The 17898-nt window shown below is 39.6% G+C and overlaps 1 protein-coding gene across 12 annotated transcripts in view; it reads right to left on the bottom strand.

Moving 5' to 3' along the window:
• LTBP1 (latent transforming growth factor beta binding protein 1) overlaps positions 1–17898 on the bottom strand; it is a 456275-nt gene that overhangs the window by 210935 nt on the left and 227442 nt on the right. For all 12 annotated transcript variants that reach the window (XM_070798479.1, XM_070798478.1, XM_070798481.1 and 9 more), the window contains 2 exons: positions 9066–9290; positions 7411–7679 (listed from right to left, as the gene is read on the bottom strand). In XM_070798479.1, coding sequence (XP_070654580.1) covers positions 7411–7679; positions 9066–9290 — 494 coding nt within the window. The remainder of the gene's footprint in view (positions 1–7410; positions 7680–9065; positions 9291–17898) is intronic.

Below are 17898 nucleotides of genomic sequence, written 5' to 3'. Positions count from 1 at the left end.
CTGTCATCCCCTTCTCCTCCTGCCCCCAATCCCTCCCAGCATCAGAGTCTTTTCCAATGAGTCAACTCTTCGCATGAGGTGGCCAAAGTACTGGAGTTTCAGCTTCAGCATCATTCCCTCCAAAGAAATCCCAGGGCTGATCTCCTTCAGAATGGACTGGTTGGATCTCCTTGCAGTCCAAGGGACTCTCAAGAGTCTTCTCCAACACCACAGTTGAAAAGCATCAATTCTTCAGCACTCAGCCTTCTTCACAGTCCAACTCTCACATCCATATATGACCACTGGAAAAACCATAGCCTTGACTAGACGAACCTTTGTTGGCAAAGTAATGTCTCTGCTTTTCAATATGCTATCTAGGTTGGTCATAACTTTCCTTCCAAGGAGTAAGCGTCTTTTAATCTCATGGCTGCAGTCACCATCTGCAGTGATTTTGGAGCCCCAAAAAAATAAAGTCTGACACTGTTTCCACTGTTTCCCCATCTATTTCCCATGAAGTGATGGGACCGGATGCCATGCTCTTCGTTTTCTGAATGTTGAGCTTTAAGCCAACTTTTTCACTCTCCACTTTCACTTTCATCAAGAGGCTTTTGAGTTCCTCTTCACTTTCTGCCATAAGGGTGGTGTCATCTGCATATCTGAGGTGATTGATATTTCTCCCAGCAATCTTGATTCCAGCTTGTCCTTCTTCCAATCCAGCGTTTCTCATGATGTACTCTGCATATAAGTTAAATAAACAGGGTGACAATATACAGCCTTGACGTACTCCTTTTCCTTTTTGGAACCAGTCTGTTGTTCCATGTCCAGTTCTAACTGTTGCTTCCTGACCTGCATACAGGTTTCTCAAGAGGCAGGTCAGGTGGTCTGGTATTCCCATCTCTTTCAGAATTTTCCACAGTTTATTGTAATCCACACAGTCAAAGGCTTTGGCATAGTCAATAAAGCAGAAATAGATGTTTTTCTGGAACTCTCTTGCTTTTTCCATGATCCAGCGGATGTTGGCAATTTGATCTCTGGTTCCTCTGCCTTTTCTAAAACCAGCTTGAACATCAGGAAGTTCACGGTTCACGTATTGCTGAAGCCTGGCTTGGAGAATTTTGAGCATTACTTTACTAGCATGTGAGATGAGTGCAATTGTACGGTAGTTTGAGCATTCTTTGGCATTGCCCTTCTTTGGGATTGGAATGAAAACTGACCTTTTCCAGTCCTGTGGCCACTGCTGAGTTTTCCAAATTTGTTGGCATATTGAGTGCAGCACTTTCACAACATCATCTTATCATTAGGTCACTGTAAATGTTTATTTCCAGTAATTGGGCAATACATAAAACATGTTTGAAACAATCAAAAACTCTGGATGCCAAATAAGTCTCCAACTTGGGTCACTGTTAAGAAAATCCATTTAGACTAAAGGACACCCTTGAACAATGGAAAACGTGTACCCATTCAATGACCTTATGGTGCAAAAATAGATTTGAGGGACGTTTTATGAAATTTGGCTTCTCCAGTATTCTTGCCTGGAGAATCCCCATGATCAGAGGAGCCTAGCAGGCTACAGTCCATGGGGTTGCAAAGAGTTGGACATGACTGAGTGACTAAGCACACATTAGAGATGAAAACTTGCTGGAAATGTTGAAATAACTATAACCACTAGAAATGTAATTCTAATTTAATCTATTGAGCAAAATATCAGAAATATTTTCAAATATTTATGGAGTACCAGTGCTTACTGTAGGCAACACTGATACCTATCTTTGCCAAAATTATGACTTTTCAACTATTTAAACTTGATTTATTTAATTTTTTATTGGAGTATAATTGATTTTCTTTTTTTTTAAATTTTATTTTATTTTTAAACTTTACAATATTGTATTAGTTTTGCCAAACATCGAAATGAATCCGCCCCAGGTATACCCGTGCTCCCCATCCTGAACCCTCCTCCCTCCTCCCTCCCCATACCCTCCCTCTGGGTCGTCCCAGTGCACCAGCCCCAAGCATCCAGTACCGTGCATCGAACCTGGACTGGCGACTCATTTCATACATGATATTATACATGTTTCAATGCCATTCTCCCAAATCTGCCCACCCTCTCCCTCTCCCACAGAGTCCATAAGACTGATCTATACATCAGTGTTTCTTTTGCTGTCTCATACACAGGGTTATTGTTACCATCTTTCTAATTGATTTTCAATATTGTGTTAGTTTCTGCTGTACAGAAAAGGGAATCAGCCATACATATACATACGTCCACTCTCTTCCAGACTCCATTGCCATATAGGTTCATTATGGAACACTGAATAAAGCTCCCTGTGCAATACAGTAGGTTATTATTAGCTATCTTTTATTTATTGTAGTATACTTCAAACTTGATTTACATTCAAGAAACCGATTTCTCTTGGCCATCCTGTGCTTAGTTGCTCAGTTGTATCCAACTCTTTGCAACCCCACTAACTGCAGCCTGCCAGGCACCTCTGTCCATGGGTATTCTCCAGGCAAGAATACTGGAGTGGGTTGCCATGCCCTTCTCCATGGGATCTTCCCAACCCAGGGATCAAACCCAGGTCTCCCACATTTCAAGCAGATTCTTTACTGTCTGAGCCACCAGGGAAGCCCAAGAATACTAGAATGGGTAGCCTATCCCTTCCCCTGGGGATCTTCACAATCCAAGAATTGAACAGGGTCTCCTGCATTGCAGGTGGATTCTTTACTAGCTGAGCTACTGGGGAAGCCCTGATCACCCTATATGTTCTATTAATTTCTGTTCTCTTAATACTTCAAGGTGAATTTAGTGATTCCTGTACCCAGCCTGATTCACATAGAAATCAACAGTATATATAATCTTAAGAATAAATTATTTTTTAGGACTCTGAAAGATGAAACATCACAATAGAAAGGTATGTTCCCCTTTATCTTGACACTCTCCATCAAGGTAAAAAACATTTTAGATATTTCTAATCACATTATTCGTATTCTTTCCACTTTATAATATTAAGACAAGTCCAAAAAATCTGTGTTATTTATCTATCATCACTAGGTCTATTCGCTAACCACTGAATTTTCTCCATTAATCCTCTCTCACTTCATCTCTAAAACAGCATTGGATTCCCTGACTGATATTCAAGAATACCTGATTCTTGACATCAATCAAGGATGGAACTGGTTAAAACAAAGATGTAGCTACTCATCTTTACCTCATAATCCTCCCCTGCAAGGGTCAATTAATCAATCAGACAGCACATTTATCTGATTTCTGAAGCCAGTAAGTTCAGAATAGTCCAGCTCATCACCATGTTTTTCTTCACAACAGCCCATAATCAAATCCTGATGCTGGATCCTTTACAAAAGCCTCTGCATTCAACTCTTTATCTTCAAGTTGACTTCTTAGATTGGACTCTGATCATTTCACAACTGGACCAAGGCCAACTTCTCCTCCCTGGCTTCCTCATGTCTACCATGTCCATATCTACTTCCATCTTATTCAAAAGTTGCAACTTTTAAATTTTCTAGATATTCATTAAATGTATTAAACATAGGGCTTTTAAATTCATCTTAAAATTATATTATTCTATTTATAAGTCAAGAAAATGTTCACATTTTCTTTTTTTTATAAGGAATTTTCAAATATGCTGAGATAATTCAAAGAATAAAAACAGTAATCACTTGTATTTCTACCTCTGAATCAATAGCTGTTACAATTTTGCTATATTTGTGTATAAAGGGCATTTAAAAGTAAATTACAGACATCATGGCATTCCTCACTCTAGAGTAAGGACACTGCCCTACATACCTCTAATACCATTATCATAGCTAAGAAAAGAATAGTTCCAAAATACTATCTAATATCCAGTCTATATTTAAACATCCTCAATTGTTCTTTAAATGTCTTTCAGAGCTGGGTGTTGATATTTTTTTTTAAACCATGATTAAGGTTCATACATTAGATGTGCTGTTATCTCTCTAGTATCTTTCTGGGGAAGTCAGTATGTGTGTGTGTGTCTTTCTGGGGAAATGTGTGTGTGTGTGTGTGTTTAATGATATGAATGTTTTAAAGAAACCAAGCAACAATTTATCAATCTTTTGATGTGATAGTTTTGGCTTGTTTCTTCTCCTTCAGTATTCCCTGTGAGGGTGGGGGGGTGGGTGTGTGTGTGGGTGTGTGTGTGTGGGTGGGTGTGTGTGTTTAATGATATGAATGTTTCAAAGAAACCAAGCAACAATTTATCAATCTTTTTGATGTGATCGTTTTGGCTTGTTTCTTCACCTTCAGTATTCCCTGTAAGCTAGAGGTTAGGTGTAAAGGCTCAATTAGATTCTGCTATGTATTTCTGGCAAGAATCCTTTTAAGGTGTTGCTGTACATTTCATACTGTAGCCCATCAGGAGGTACATAATGTCACTTGTCCTGCTTTTAATGATTCTGAATTTGATCACTTGATCAAAGGGGCATCATGCTAGTTTTACTTTGACACCAAGTCACTTATTTTGCCTTAAACCTAAGGTTTAAAAGACTTTATATCTGTACCAACATCTTCCAGGAACTCTAGTTTACTTCTCTCATCTCTTCTGATGCTTCTTTCTTACCTGTTTCTTACAGTGTTCTCTCTCGTCTGTTTAATTTCTCCCCTCTTCTCTGTGAGCTTAGTTTCCTAACCAATCATCCATTTTCCTCCACTATCCAAGCAGGTCCCGAAATTCTATTGTGAAAGTCTCATGCATTCGAATACACTGATCACAGTTCATGTTGTATTTTCAACCTCAAGTTTACTGCTTCATTTTTAGAATGTGCTACAGAAACAAGAGTATTTTTACCAAATGTTGCATATGACTTCTATTGGCAATACATAAGCATAGGTGCTTACTGATTATGACATTAAGTTCTCAGTAGGTGTAATCTACAGTGAATAAGAATCTTGCTACTGAGCAAAACACCAGTATTTATTTAAAATAAATAATAAAAGTTTAAGTACTCGTTAGGGTTTTCTGTCATTCATTTAAAATCCACTTATACCTCCCTCTGTAGCTGTATTTGCAAACCAACCATAGCAAGAAAACACAAATATTTCCAAACACCTCTGTAGCATACATCTTATATACTATTGACTATTTTGTCAGTAATTTTTTAATGCCTGGATCATCTTAATTGCACAAATTGGACAATCATAGGCATTCAACATTTCTCACCAATAGGAAAAAAATGTATTCTGAGAATATTTTGAAGCTGTGTATTACTGACTACACATGCAAAATGAATTAAGCATTGAGGTCACTGTCTGGATCATTTAGATCAGAAGTCAGAGAAATATCCAGATAAGGCAAAAATGTATTCCAATGAGTCTGAATTATTTGGATAATTCCACCAACTATTCAATTCATGTGAATTGTATAATCCACCTTAGGCCTAAAAGTAAATAATTTGTTTATATTCTTTCCAGTGAGCAAGTGTCTGCCTACAATTACATGTACAAGAATAACACGGTCTGTTGACATCTCATTTTCTTGCTTTTTACCATCTGTGTTCCAATTTGGAAACTAAGGAGAAAGATACTGGGCACAGAATTTTAAAAGGACGTGCTTTTTCCTCATGATCGACCTAAGCTGAAATGACTAAACAATGCAAATGACACCAAATTCATCCTCCTCCTCCAAGGCTTTTCTGGGGCAAATTGTGCAGTGCATGAGGCTTACTTCAGCCCCACTGCCCCTGTAAAAACTTGCCTTTGACACAGTAATCCAGTCTTTACTTCTAAGCTAAATGTAACTTGATGATATTCCTTCTGCAAAAAGCATGTTTAAACCTGGTCTTCAACTGAGGAAGAAAAAGCCCCCCTTTCAGCAGGCATTTCAGGCTCTACAGGCAGACCAAGGTTGAGTGGGAGATTAAACCTTCCCTGCCTTAGTGAAGTTACATGACAAAAGCAATCACCTGCTCTATTTTTACGTTTGACTCTCTCAATAGGTAAGCATTTTCTAAGCGAGTATTTTTATAGTTCTGTAACATTTGCAGAGCATGTCACTTTGCCTAGTCTAATTCTGACCAAGCCCCATACTCTTGTCTCCACTTTACAAATAAGGAAGCTGGTTCCTTGCCACCAAGTGCTGAGCCCATGGCTCTAACCAAGGTTTTAAAACTCTACATGGCTCTTCTTTCCATTCTGGTCTACAAACCAATTTTGCTTCTTCCTTTAGGAGAAAAGGGTTTCCCTGGTTGCTCAGTGGTAAAGAAACCCTGCCAATGCAGGAGACACAGGGTCAATCCCTGGGTCAGGAAGATCCCTTGGAGAAGAAAATGACAACCTACCTCAATATTCCTCCCCGAGAAATCCCAGGGACAGAGGAGCCAGTAGGCTACAGTCCATGGGGTCGCAAAAGACTTGGACACGATAGCAACCAAACAACGAGAAGAAAGGAGATGACCTACCCATAGACTTGCCCGGCACCTAAAAGTGTTCTCCAGGTTCAAAAGCGAGAATGACTCATTCTATTATCAACATATATCACACACACAGACACACATCATTTTTTGAAGATTCAGGTAACAGTAGATAAACAGATCTCACCTATTCTTCTCACAGGGGGTTAAAACCATAATAAGTGACAGGAGAAGAACCACAGAACAAAGCTATGTCATTATCACCTAATTCCAAAGAAGGACGCACCAAGTAACTGTGGCAGAGGAACCAGTAATTTTCTGTTGCTTTTACCATGCACATTCAATGATGAGTTTTAAAGAAAATTCAACTTCTCTCTCACTTAACAATATATAGGCCTACAGTTACACATAAATGCAATATTTAAAATATACTTCAAACAACTTATACACTGCTATTCTAGTTATATAGTTTTATAAGAAAATAAAAGATGACAAATTATTATTGTCTGATGGATTCAAAACGACTATATCCATTAACCAGCAAACTATTGCAAAAAGGCATGAAAATTTTCAAACATCTCTGTAGAATATATCTCATGTACCAAATCTCATGTCTGGCACATGCTTATTCACAGATTACTGTAACTGAAAAACTACCAACGGGCAATCATGGACATCTTACAGCATTTCTGGAAGTTCAACACATACTATTATCTTAGAGGTACTTCCAAATATCTTACAATGCTTACAGTATCTTATATGTCAGAGGTTGGCAAACTCTTTCTGGAAGTCTTTGCAGACCATATTTTAGGCATTTCAGATCATATGACCTCACTGAAAGTATACAATCCTTCTGTCAGTAGCATGAAAGCAGACATAGACAGTATGTAAATGATGGATCTGGCTGTATCCAATAGATCTTTATTTATAGTAACAGGCCCACAGGTTGCCAATTCCTTCTACAAAAACCTCATTTCATCAAGGCTGTCTTATTAAAAGAGACTATCTAGAACACATCACTAAAATGGGCTGGGCAGTGCTGCTCACCTGTGACCCAATGGTTTCCTGGAAGCACCGGCCCAGCTGGGTCTTAGCAGCCACCGGATACACGTGAGGAATGACTTGCTGGTATGAGGAATGGACCGTCTGGGTCTTCTGGACAGGAAGGCCTTGGTAAGGGGCTTGGGACTGGCCCGGTTGAGCTTCTTTAACCTTCTGACCTGTTGGGCCATCAACTCTTGAAACCTGATGTATCTGGACCGAGGCCTCGGGAGGGTGCTTCACATGGATATTGACTATGTTAGGAGGAAATTTCACTAAAACAGATAGGGAGGAAAACTTATCAGCTGTAAATAATTAACATGCATGTCATGATGAAAGTAAATTTTCATGCTCATCAGCATGAAACTAAGTTTTATACATACACATATACTTAAGTACATATATATTATGCTGTTGTTTTGTTGTTTAAGTCGTGCCAAACTCTTTTGTGATCCCATGGACTGTAGCCCACCAGGTCCTCTGTCCATGGGATTTCCTAGGCAAGAATACTGGAGTGGGTAGCCATTCCCTTCTCCAGGGGATCTTCCCACCCAGGAATCAAACCCATATCTCCTGCATTGCAGGCAGATTCTCTTTACCGCTAAGCCACCAGGAAAGCCCACATATATATTATACATAGGATAAATAAAAGATTTATAGTGTGGATCTAGTTTTGCTGCACAGCCATTAAAACTCTTGAGAGTAAAAGGGGACACTAAAAAATTAAACCTGAATTTATATACCTTAAAGAATAAAACTACTTTTACAAAGCAAAATTTAAATCTCTCAGAATAATGGATTCATGAAACATTTTTTTCAGAAGAGCCAAAAAACTATGAAATTTGTGCTACTTGTGGTCATGCATTTTATTGAACAAAAGTAATTAAGACTCAAAAGTTAGATTATTTTCTAATTTCTCACAAAGTTTTCATCAGAGAGACTATAGGATTTATAACACAATTTCAGAAAACATAGTTCTCTTACCCTTAAACCTGGTGTGTACATACTTTTGTGCTTCTTTTCACACACACAAAATATTTAAGTGTGACATTTTATATCAGTATTTTCTTTCTCTGCAGGTTTCACACAGAATTTTATCTTCTGATTCTAAGATTCAGGTTTTAAAGAATATAAGCCAGTAACACTGCTCTGACCCCTTTTTTAAAAATTGTGCATGTGTGAGAGGTGCCAGGTTGAAAAGAATGAATTAGTCACAGAATTTGAGCTCCAACTGACCTAGTTTATCTTCCTCTACAGATGAATAAACTGAAGCCCAGGGAGGTTACAGATTGTTTAGAACTAAAACCAAGTGCTCTTTGACTACAAAATAGACTTGGTATTCAACAGCAGGTACTGCTAGATGATTAATGACCATCAGAGTCAGAACACCATCCTGTTCATCTTCCCCTTTCCCAGGTCCTGCCAGAAGAGCACGGTGTACGTTTATTAGCTCTTGGTCCTATGTCACCAGAGAAAGATGGGCTCCATTTTCTCATTTCCTAGGTACCATTCTCTATGGCTGAGAAAGCACTGTCGCCATCTAACGGGGCCCATATTCTGTTCCAGTGCCAACCCCGCAGGCACTGGGCTTCTGCATATATAGGTCTGGCATGTTAACAGAGTTCTGACAAATAGGCAAAATCAAAAAATAGTCAGCCTACCTTTTACTCCTTGCTGGCTGGTCATGGTCAGAGGCAAAGTATGTGTCGAGTGGACAACATGTGTTCCCAACGCCTTGCCTGACTGCTGGGAATGCTGATACACTTTAGGCAGGCTGGCCCCGTGGACTGGGATCTGACAGAGCTTCCCTGTGAAATTTGGAGGGCACTGGCATTTGTCCCTCGAACTGCACTGGCCTCCATTCATACATGGAAGATGGCAAATTACTATAACGGGAAAGAGAAAATGTGAAGAGTTGGTTAGTTTCTCAAAAGCTAAGTAACAATCAATCAATATAACACTCCCAAAGCACAGCCATCATATTACCAATGACTTTAGAAATGGTTAACAAAGGAGAACCTACACTGGGAGAAAAATACTTTTTTTTTTTCCTATCTTTTTCTTTCCACCTTAAGTAAGTCATTTAGCTCTCCAATTGCTTGTGGTTGTTCATCCACAATGCTGGAAAGAATTCATGGGGGAAAAAAATACATATATGTAAATATACATAGTTACTTAGGATATCTCTTACATTCTGTACTTACTTTGTTTTCCTATTACTATTTACTGTCTTTCTAGATTATAAACTCCTTGGGGGAAAGAAATGCCTGGTTTAATGACCTTTATATCCTCAGCAACTAAAATAATGTCCAGCGCATAGTGGACATTAAATATTTCTTCCAAGAATAAACAAATGAGAGTGCTAAAAATAATATCTGTTGAGAATTTTCTCTACATAAGGAACTGAACTAAGCTCTACCCAGAATAAGGGAGTAGAATAGTTTGAATCCCACTTTACAGGAATTTGCAATCCCATTAGGATAACAAGACCACAGTGAAACCTAGGAGTAGCAGAGTGATTAATAGTTGGGAATTTATTTAGAATGCCAAAAGGTAAAAGGATGTGTCTGGGTGAAGAATTTTATGAAGAGTTTAAATTCTGGCTAAATTCAGCTTATGGCCAACCTCTTTACGACTAATGAATTCTTCCCGTCAGCCTTTAAACTGAGCATATTTCCAGCAGCTTAAAAAATAAGTCTCTCAACTCCATTCTCTTTCAGCTTCTACTCTGCTTCAATCCTCTCCTCCATGACCAAACTTTGCAAAAGAATTATCTGCTCACTTCTCTGCTCACTACTAGCTAGCCAGCACCAAGTTGTATTCCCTTCTTTGTGTGTGTTCCCTTTTCCCATACCTCTCCTACACTGAAACTCCTCTTACTCAGGTCACTAATGGTCTCCACATTGCTAAATCCATTGGTTGGATTTCAGTCTTCCCTTAGCTTCTGTGACATCTCACCCACCTAGTTTGCTCTTTCCCCTTTGTCTACTGTCTCTTGCTATTCTTTGCAAACTCCACTCTTTCCTTATCCTTTAAACACAGATGTGCTTCAAGATTTGGTCTCAAAATCTTCTGCTTCACTAACCCTACACTTTCTGATTTCATCCTACCATATGATGATGTCACTCAAAACCATATTTCTGAGCCAAAGCTTTCTTCTGCGCTCCACACTGTCTACATCCTGTACATCTTCTATAGACATCTCAAACTTACAATGTCCCACTTGGAACAGGATCATCTTCCCCCTAACATCCCCCATTCACTGAGGGATGCTTAACAGAAATCTGAGGGTCCTCTCAAACCACTCAAATATCCAGTTCTCCAGGCCCTGCCTTCTAAACATTTATCAAATATGCCCACATCTTTCTCATCATAGAGATCCTATTTTCTCTAAACATCATTTCCTACAATTCAGCTACTTTGAATTTGATTCCTGAGTGGACAGGGCTCTCTCACCCCTCCTCATGTTTTATCTACCCTGCATCCTTGGCCTGGAACACTCTTTCCATTTGCTTCCCAACACCCTCCCCGTTTGCCCACCTAACTTCTACTCACCTTTTAGATTCTGCTTAAACCTCACTTCCTGAAAGCATTTCCAGTTACCCCTCATCTAGGTTTGGGCCTCTCCTCTGTGCCTCCATGGGCTCTCATTCACTGTTCATCATGCCCCTTGGCTTACTGCATTATAATCCTCTGACTTCGTTTCTGTATGTCCCATTCAACTAGAGCTCTGTGAGGTCAGGGACTTCAATGTTTTACCCCTAACATGTAGCTCAGCTTTTAGAAAAAATGCTGCAGCTCAAAAAAAAATTACTAGATGAAAGAATGAACAGATTTATGGCTACTACTTTGTCAAATACCATTCCAGGTACTACAGAAGAAAGTAAAAGCTAACTGGAGCTGTTAGATAATACATGATAACTAAAAATACACATTAACAAATAAGTAACACTGGAAAATATAAAATGCAAATTCTATGGAATTTCAGAGAAAAGTCATTTCTGGGAAGTCAAAATAGACTTTTCAGAAGAGCTCACTTGAAATAAGTCTTTGAAGCTGGGGATTCAGAAAAACAGAAAGGACTGCATCCCAGGAGAATGGTGTGTGAAAAGGCCAGAGGTAGGCAAATTTGGAAGATGAGAAAGCCTGTGTTGTTGAAATCCCAGATTCCTTGGGGAGAGGGGTCAGGTGATAAACTGGGAGATGTAGACTTAACTCTGGGAATGGGTAAAGGTCTGATGAAGAGTTTGGATTTTATTCTGTAATTAGTAAATCATTTTGGAGACTTCAGGGAGAGAATTTTCCAGGAAAATTACTCTTGTGATGGCATGTGGCATTAGCTGGAAAGGAGAGTGACCAAGTAGAGAAGTCAGATAGGAGAATATTAAAATAACTGAAAGACAACTTGAAAAACCCTTGGATTAGGATCACAGTAAAAAGAACTGATAGAAACATGAAGTAATATTATGATAGACAGGCAATCAGTAAAACGTGGAGATAGGACACAGGAAGTTAACAGAAGTGAAGGAAGAGGTAAGACACTGAAGGAGAAAGAAAAGAACTGGAAAAAAATGACCAAGGTGACTGCCAAGAACTATGTCCAGGGTCTGACTATGGGGCAGATAAAGTCAAAACTGTCCATGCAAGATAGGGTCTAGAATACGCTTCCTCAAGTGTCTAATCTACACTGAGGTGCTGAGTAAGAAGAAGAGTTAAAGCTGACTCTGAGGTTGAGTCAAAGACTTCATAATTCCAAGTTCAATTCTAAACTGAATTTCTACTAAACAACAGCTTGCTGCTGGATGAGTTTAATGTGCATGCCTAGCCAAGATTTTCAGTCTGTTCAGTTCAGTTCAGTCGCTCAGTTGTATCCAACTCTTCACGACCTCATGGACTACAGCACGCCAGGCTTCCCTGTCCTTCCCTGTCCTCCCGGAGCCTACTCAAACTCATGTCCATCATGTTGGTGATGTCATCCAACCATCTCGTCCTCTGTTGCCCCCTTCTCCTCCTGCCTTCAATCTTTCCCAGCATCAGGGTCTTTTCCAACGAATCAGTTCTTTGCATCAGGTGGCCAAAGTATTGGAGTTTCAGCTTCAGCATCAGTTCTCCCAGTGAATATTCAGGACTGATTTCCTTTAGAATTGGGTGGTTTGATCTCCTTGCAGTCCAAGGGACTCTCAAGGGTCTTCTCCAACACCACAGTTCAAAAGCATCAATTTTTCGGCACTCAGCTTTCTTTATAGTCCAACTCTCTCATCCATACATGAGTACTGGAAAAACCATAGCTTTGAATAGATGGACCTTTGTTGGTAAAGTAATGTCTCTGCTTTTTAATATGCTGTCTAGGTTGGTCATAACTTTTCTTCCAAGGAGCAAGCATCTCAAATAATTTATCACTGGAATAGAAGCACACTTTATTTTGTATGCTCGATCCCTGGGTCAGGAAGATCCCCTGGAAGAGAACATGGCAACCCACTCCAATATTCTTACCTGGAGAATCCCATGGACAGAGAAGCCTGGCAGACTACAGTCCATGGGGTCACAAAGAATGGGACATGACTGAAGTGACTTAGCACAATATGCATGAATTTCAGTTAATACAGTTTAATTAAATAATACCAGTCTCCCAAAAACATGATCTGAACTTCATTTGCCACAATATTAACTAGGTAACTTCACTGCTATCTCCTTGGTCCACAAATCACTACATAAATAACAGATGTGTATCACGGCCAATAACCAGTCATATCACTCCTTCAGAGTCTGTTGGCAAGTGATCCTGGCATATCTGCTATTCAGTTCATATATCCCCTCTCTCTTGAACCTCCCTCATACACGGACAGCAAAGCAGGTAGTTGAGTTGCCTCATCACTTCACAAGGACAAACTCACATGACATTTTACAGAAGTGTATAATCAAAATGGCAAAAAAAAAAAAAAAAAAGTAGGCACAGCAAAGAAACAGAAAGTGGTAACACTGGAAATAAAACTGGAAAGTGGTTGTGATGTAGGATAAAGATGGTCCCACGGAAATGACATTAACGGAACTCAGATATTCCACAACTTCAAAAGCACAAAGGTGAGTTGTTGAAACCTGATTCAAACTTAGAAAGGTTCACTAACAGGTTCACTAAGGCAAAGAAAAGATACTCACTCCACATCATACAGTATATCAGAAGAAAGTGAAAATATTCAGGAGACTCTTAAGTTCTACTGAAAGAAATAAAACACTTTAATTCTCAGTGTTTCTAACACTTTAAATCATAGGGCACTTTGTAAATATTGCCTCTACTATTTTTTCCCCTTTCCCTATACATACATCACCTACAGTAAAAGAATTTTAATGTTTTGACAAAAAAAAAAAAAATTTAAGGCAATGGAACTAGTAATTTCTCCATTGATTAAGATTGTTTTGCACAGTTATAGCTTCCATGGTCATTTTTATGGTGCTGCACCACCACGCAAAGAGGTCTGCCTATCACCTTTACTAAAATACCATCTTTATTTTTTTTAACAAAGCTGGTGTTTATTTCTAGTATCAATAGTAGATTTTGAAATCTAAAATTAATTTAATTAGCTTTGTTTAAATTTATTTTTAAACCTTGGAGATAGCTTCCACGCAAACATTTCAAAAACAGTACCAGTCTAAGTGGATACAGCAACAATCCCAAAATAGAACTCCAATAACCCTGTGTCTCTCTGGTCATAAAAGAAACCACTTCTGCTGACTTATTCCAACCAGTAACTGGCCACTATTTATAACCATTTATGAATGAGAAATAAAATACTTATTCTCCTGTTCCAGCATTTTCACAAAAATCTAAATTACAATCTAAAGTTCTTTGCCTCAATTCATTCACTGTGCATTGAGTCCTTTGTGGCAGGTTGATCTTTTTAAAGCTAAATAGTCTTTTGTGTCAAAGAAAACAAATTTAAAATCACCCTACAAAAGTTAAGGATTTGACTATGAATAGTTTCTTTCTGTTTCAAAAGTTCGTGCCACTCTCAAAACATTGCCTGGTGATATATAGTCTGGGGTGCCACTGTTCTAGAAAACGTTCTCAACACATGAAGGGGGAAAAGAGTAAGTTATCTTTAAGGCTGCCTTGAGAAGCCTGTGGTATGCTAGTTGTAAGTCTAGCTATGGCATATATTTTAGAACACATAACTGGAAGGTGTAATATAGAATGCTGGCTGAGAAATGTCATAACCTTGTGAGCTCGACATCTTGTTGGCCATCACCATAATTCACTTCATTGCATCATACAGTCGCCTGGGACCTACCGCAAATAACAAGAGGCATGTGTGCCTTTAGCCTGATATTCCAAAGAGTGTGATTTCATGACAACCACTCCAAGCATCTCATGGTACAAATATAAAAGGTCACAATGAGCAAAAGGATCCAGGCTGGAAGAAAAAGTTGGAGGATTTAAATATGCCCAGCGTTTCGGTACATTCCACCATTCACAGTGGTCCATAAAACTAGCAGGCCTCAACAAACTAGGCTGAGAGGATAATATTCACAGTCTACGCCACAAATTGGAACTTAGTTTAAATGAATAGGTACTGATCTGTATACAAATATGGGCAAACTGAATTTTCGACACATTGGGGCTATAAAAAGCTAGACTCTCATTCTTCCCTGTTATCTTAGCTGACTATAAAAATATTTCAGCTGCTTGTCCCCAAAAAGCGCTCTAAGAATGTGCTTGACTTTCCTAAAGGCAACTCCCAGCAACACCCTGGCCCCTCTACCCACCCCCTCGCTTTGTGCGCCAGCAGACTGTTTCAAGTTATTGTGGTCAAGGCAGAGCACAGCAAACTCCCATCTGAAGGAAAACCTACATCTGTCGTTTTGTAGAAGAGACACACACATGATTTTGATTTGAAGAGCTACTTCCATTTTCCCACTTGTCTCTCATTAGGAGAATAATGTTCTCTTAAAGGCGTTCAACGTTTTGGTTGCTATCCCTTGCAAAGTGAAAAGAAAAGTAATAATATTTTTAGCAAGTTCAAGTTATCACTTTATCTCTCCCCTAAATATACCTACCTTACTCTCTTTTAAAGGATACCCACAGATTCTATTCAGCCAGAAAGTAGGTTAATACTGTAGCCGTTTAAAGGTTTCAGATAACAAAATGTCAGATAATAAACACTGCAGCAAACCATTGCTCATTTTTTAAATGTATTTTTAATTGGAGGATAATTGCTTTACAATGTTGTGTTGGTTTCTGCCATACAACAATGCGAATCAGTACCCCCTCTCTTGAACCTCCCACCCTTCTAGGTTGTCACAGAGCACCAGGCTGAGCTCCCTTTCCACTGTCTGTCTATTTAACATATGCTAATGTATATGTTTCTGTGCTACTCTCTCAGGAAGCAAAAGTTAGAACTGGACATGGAACAACAGACTGGTTCCAAATAGGAAAAGGAGTACATCAAGGCTGTATATTGTCACCCTGCTTATTTAACTTCTATGCAGAGTACATCATGAGAAATGCTGGGCTGGAAGAAACACAAGCTGGAATCAAGACTGCCGGGAGAAATATCAATAACCTCAGATGTGCAGATGATACCACCTTTATGGCAGAAAGTGAAGAGGAACTAAAAAGCCTCTTGATAAAAGTGAAAGAGGAGAGTGAAAAGTTGGCTTAAAGCTCAACATTCAGAAAACAAAGATCATGGTATCTGGTCCCATCATTTTCATGGGAAATAGATAAGGAATAGTGGAAACAGTGTCAGACTTTATTTTGGGGGGCTCCAAAATCACTGCAGATGGTGACTGCAGCCATGAAATTAAAAGACGCTTACTTCTTGGAAGGAAAGTTATGACCAACCTAGATAGCATATTCAAAAGTAGAGATATTACTTTGCCAACAAAGGTCCATTTAGTCAAAGCTATGGTTTTTCCAGTAGTCACGTATGGATGTGAGAGTTGGACTGTGAAGAAAGCTGAGTGCCAAAGAATTGATGCCTTTGAACTATGGTGTTCGAGAAGACTCTTGAGAGTCCCTTGGACTGCAAGGAGATCCAACCAGTCTGTCCTAAAGGAGATCACTTCTGGGTGTTCACTGGAAGGACTGATGCTGAAGCTGAAACTCCAATACTTTGGCCACCTCATGCAAAAAGTTGACTCATTGGAAAAAACCCTGATGCTGGGAGGGATTGGGGGCAGGAGAAGAAGGGGATGACAGAGGATGAGATGGCTGGATGGCATCACTGACTCGAGGGACATGAGTTTGGGTGAACTCCCGGAGTTGGTGATGGACAGGGAGGCCTGGCTTGCTGCGATTCATGGGGTCGAAAAGAGTCAGACACGACTGAGCGACTGAACTGAACTGAATGTATATGTTTCTGTGCTACTCTCTCAATTGCCGCGCTGTATCCACAAGACTGTTCTCTATGTCTGTGTCACTATTCCTGCCCTGCAAATAAAACCATTGCTTATTTTAAGAACCTGTCCCTCTTCTTAAAAACCTGCATGCTTCCCATTTAATTCAGTATGCATCACCCCACCTCCTACCCCCACTGCATCAAAAAATAAATAAAACGACTGAAGCTGAAAGCCAAGATGGAGAGGTCACATCTCTCTGGGGCGAAGACAGAGGAGCTGTCCTACACATGAGCCAAGAAAGGAAGTACAGAGATTAGTAGGCATTTACTAAAATCTAAGTTTGAGGTTTTTTTTTTTTTTTGAATGCAGAGATTTACCATTGCTGTGCTCCAAAATTGCTTAGAGTCTATTCTTGATTATCTGTCTGATAACTTAAACGGAGTCCCAGACGGAACCAACAAAACATCTGCGATCCAGGTTGTCTGGAACAACCTGTCCAAGGAGGTGACATTGCACCTAAACCCGAAAGGAGAAGAATCTAGTGATGTGAACACTGGCAGAAGGGTGTTTGCAGAAGAAGAAATAACAGGAGGTAAGATCTTAAGGTGAGACAAGGTTTAGAAAGGCCCAGAAACTGAAGGAGGCAGATGTGGTGGGAATGTCAAAGGAAAACAGAAAGTGAGAAAAGCTGGCTGGAGAGACAGAGCAGAGTAGACTCTTCTTTCTTTCCAGAAGGATATTTGCTGGTGTTGTTCAGTCGCTCAGTTGTGTCTGACTCTTAGCAACCCCATGGGCTGCAGCATGCCCGGATTCCCTGTCCTTCACCATCTCCCAGGTTTTGCTCAAACTCATGTCCACTGAGTCAGTGATGCCATCCAACCATCTCAACCTCTGTCATCTCCTTCTCCTCCTGCCTTTAATCTTTCCCAGCATCAGGGTCTTTTCTAGTCAGCACTTCCCATCAGGTGGCCAAAGTATTGGAGCTTCAGCTTCAGCATCAGTGCTTCCAATGAATATTCAGGATTGATTTCCTTTATAATTGACTGGTTTGATCTCCTTGCAGTCCAAGGGACTCTCAAGAGTCTTGTCTAACACCACAGTTCGAAAGCATCAATTCTTTGGTGCTCAACTTTCTTTATAGTCAACTCTCACATTGAT

This window comes from Bos indicus, chromosome 11 (genome assembly GCF_029378745.1).
Source record: "Bos indicus isolate NIAB-ARS_2022 breed Sahiwal x Tharparkar chromosome 11, NIAB-ARS_B.indTharparkar_mat_pri_1.0, whole genome shotgun sequence".
NCBI classification, from domain to species: Eukaryota; Metazoa; Chordata; class Mammalia; order Artiodactyla; family Bovidae; genus Bos; species Bos indicus.
This window is presented reverse-complemented; position numbering and strand designations above follow the sequence as displayed.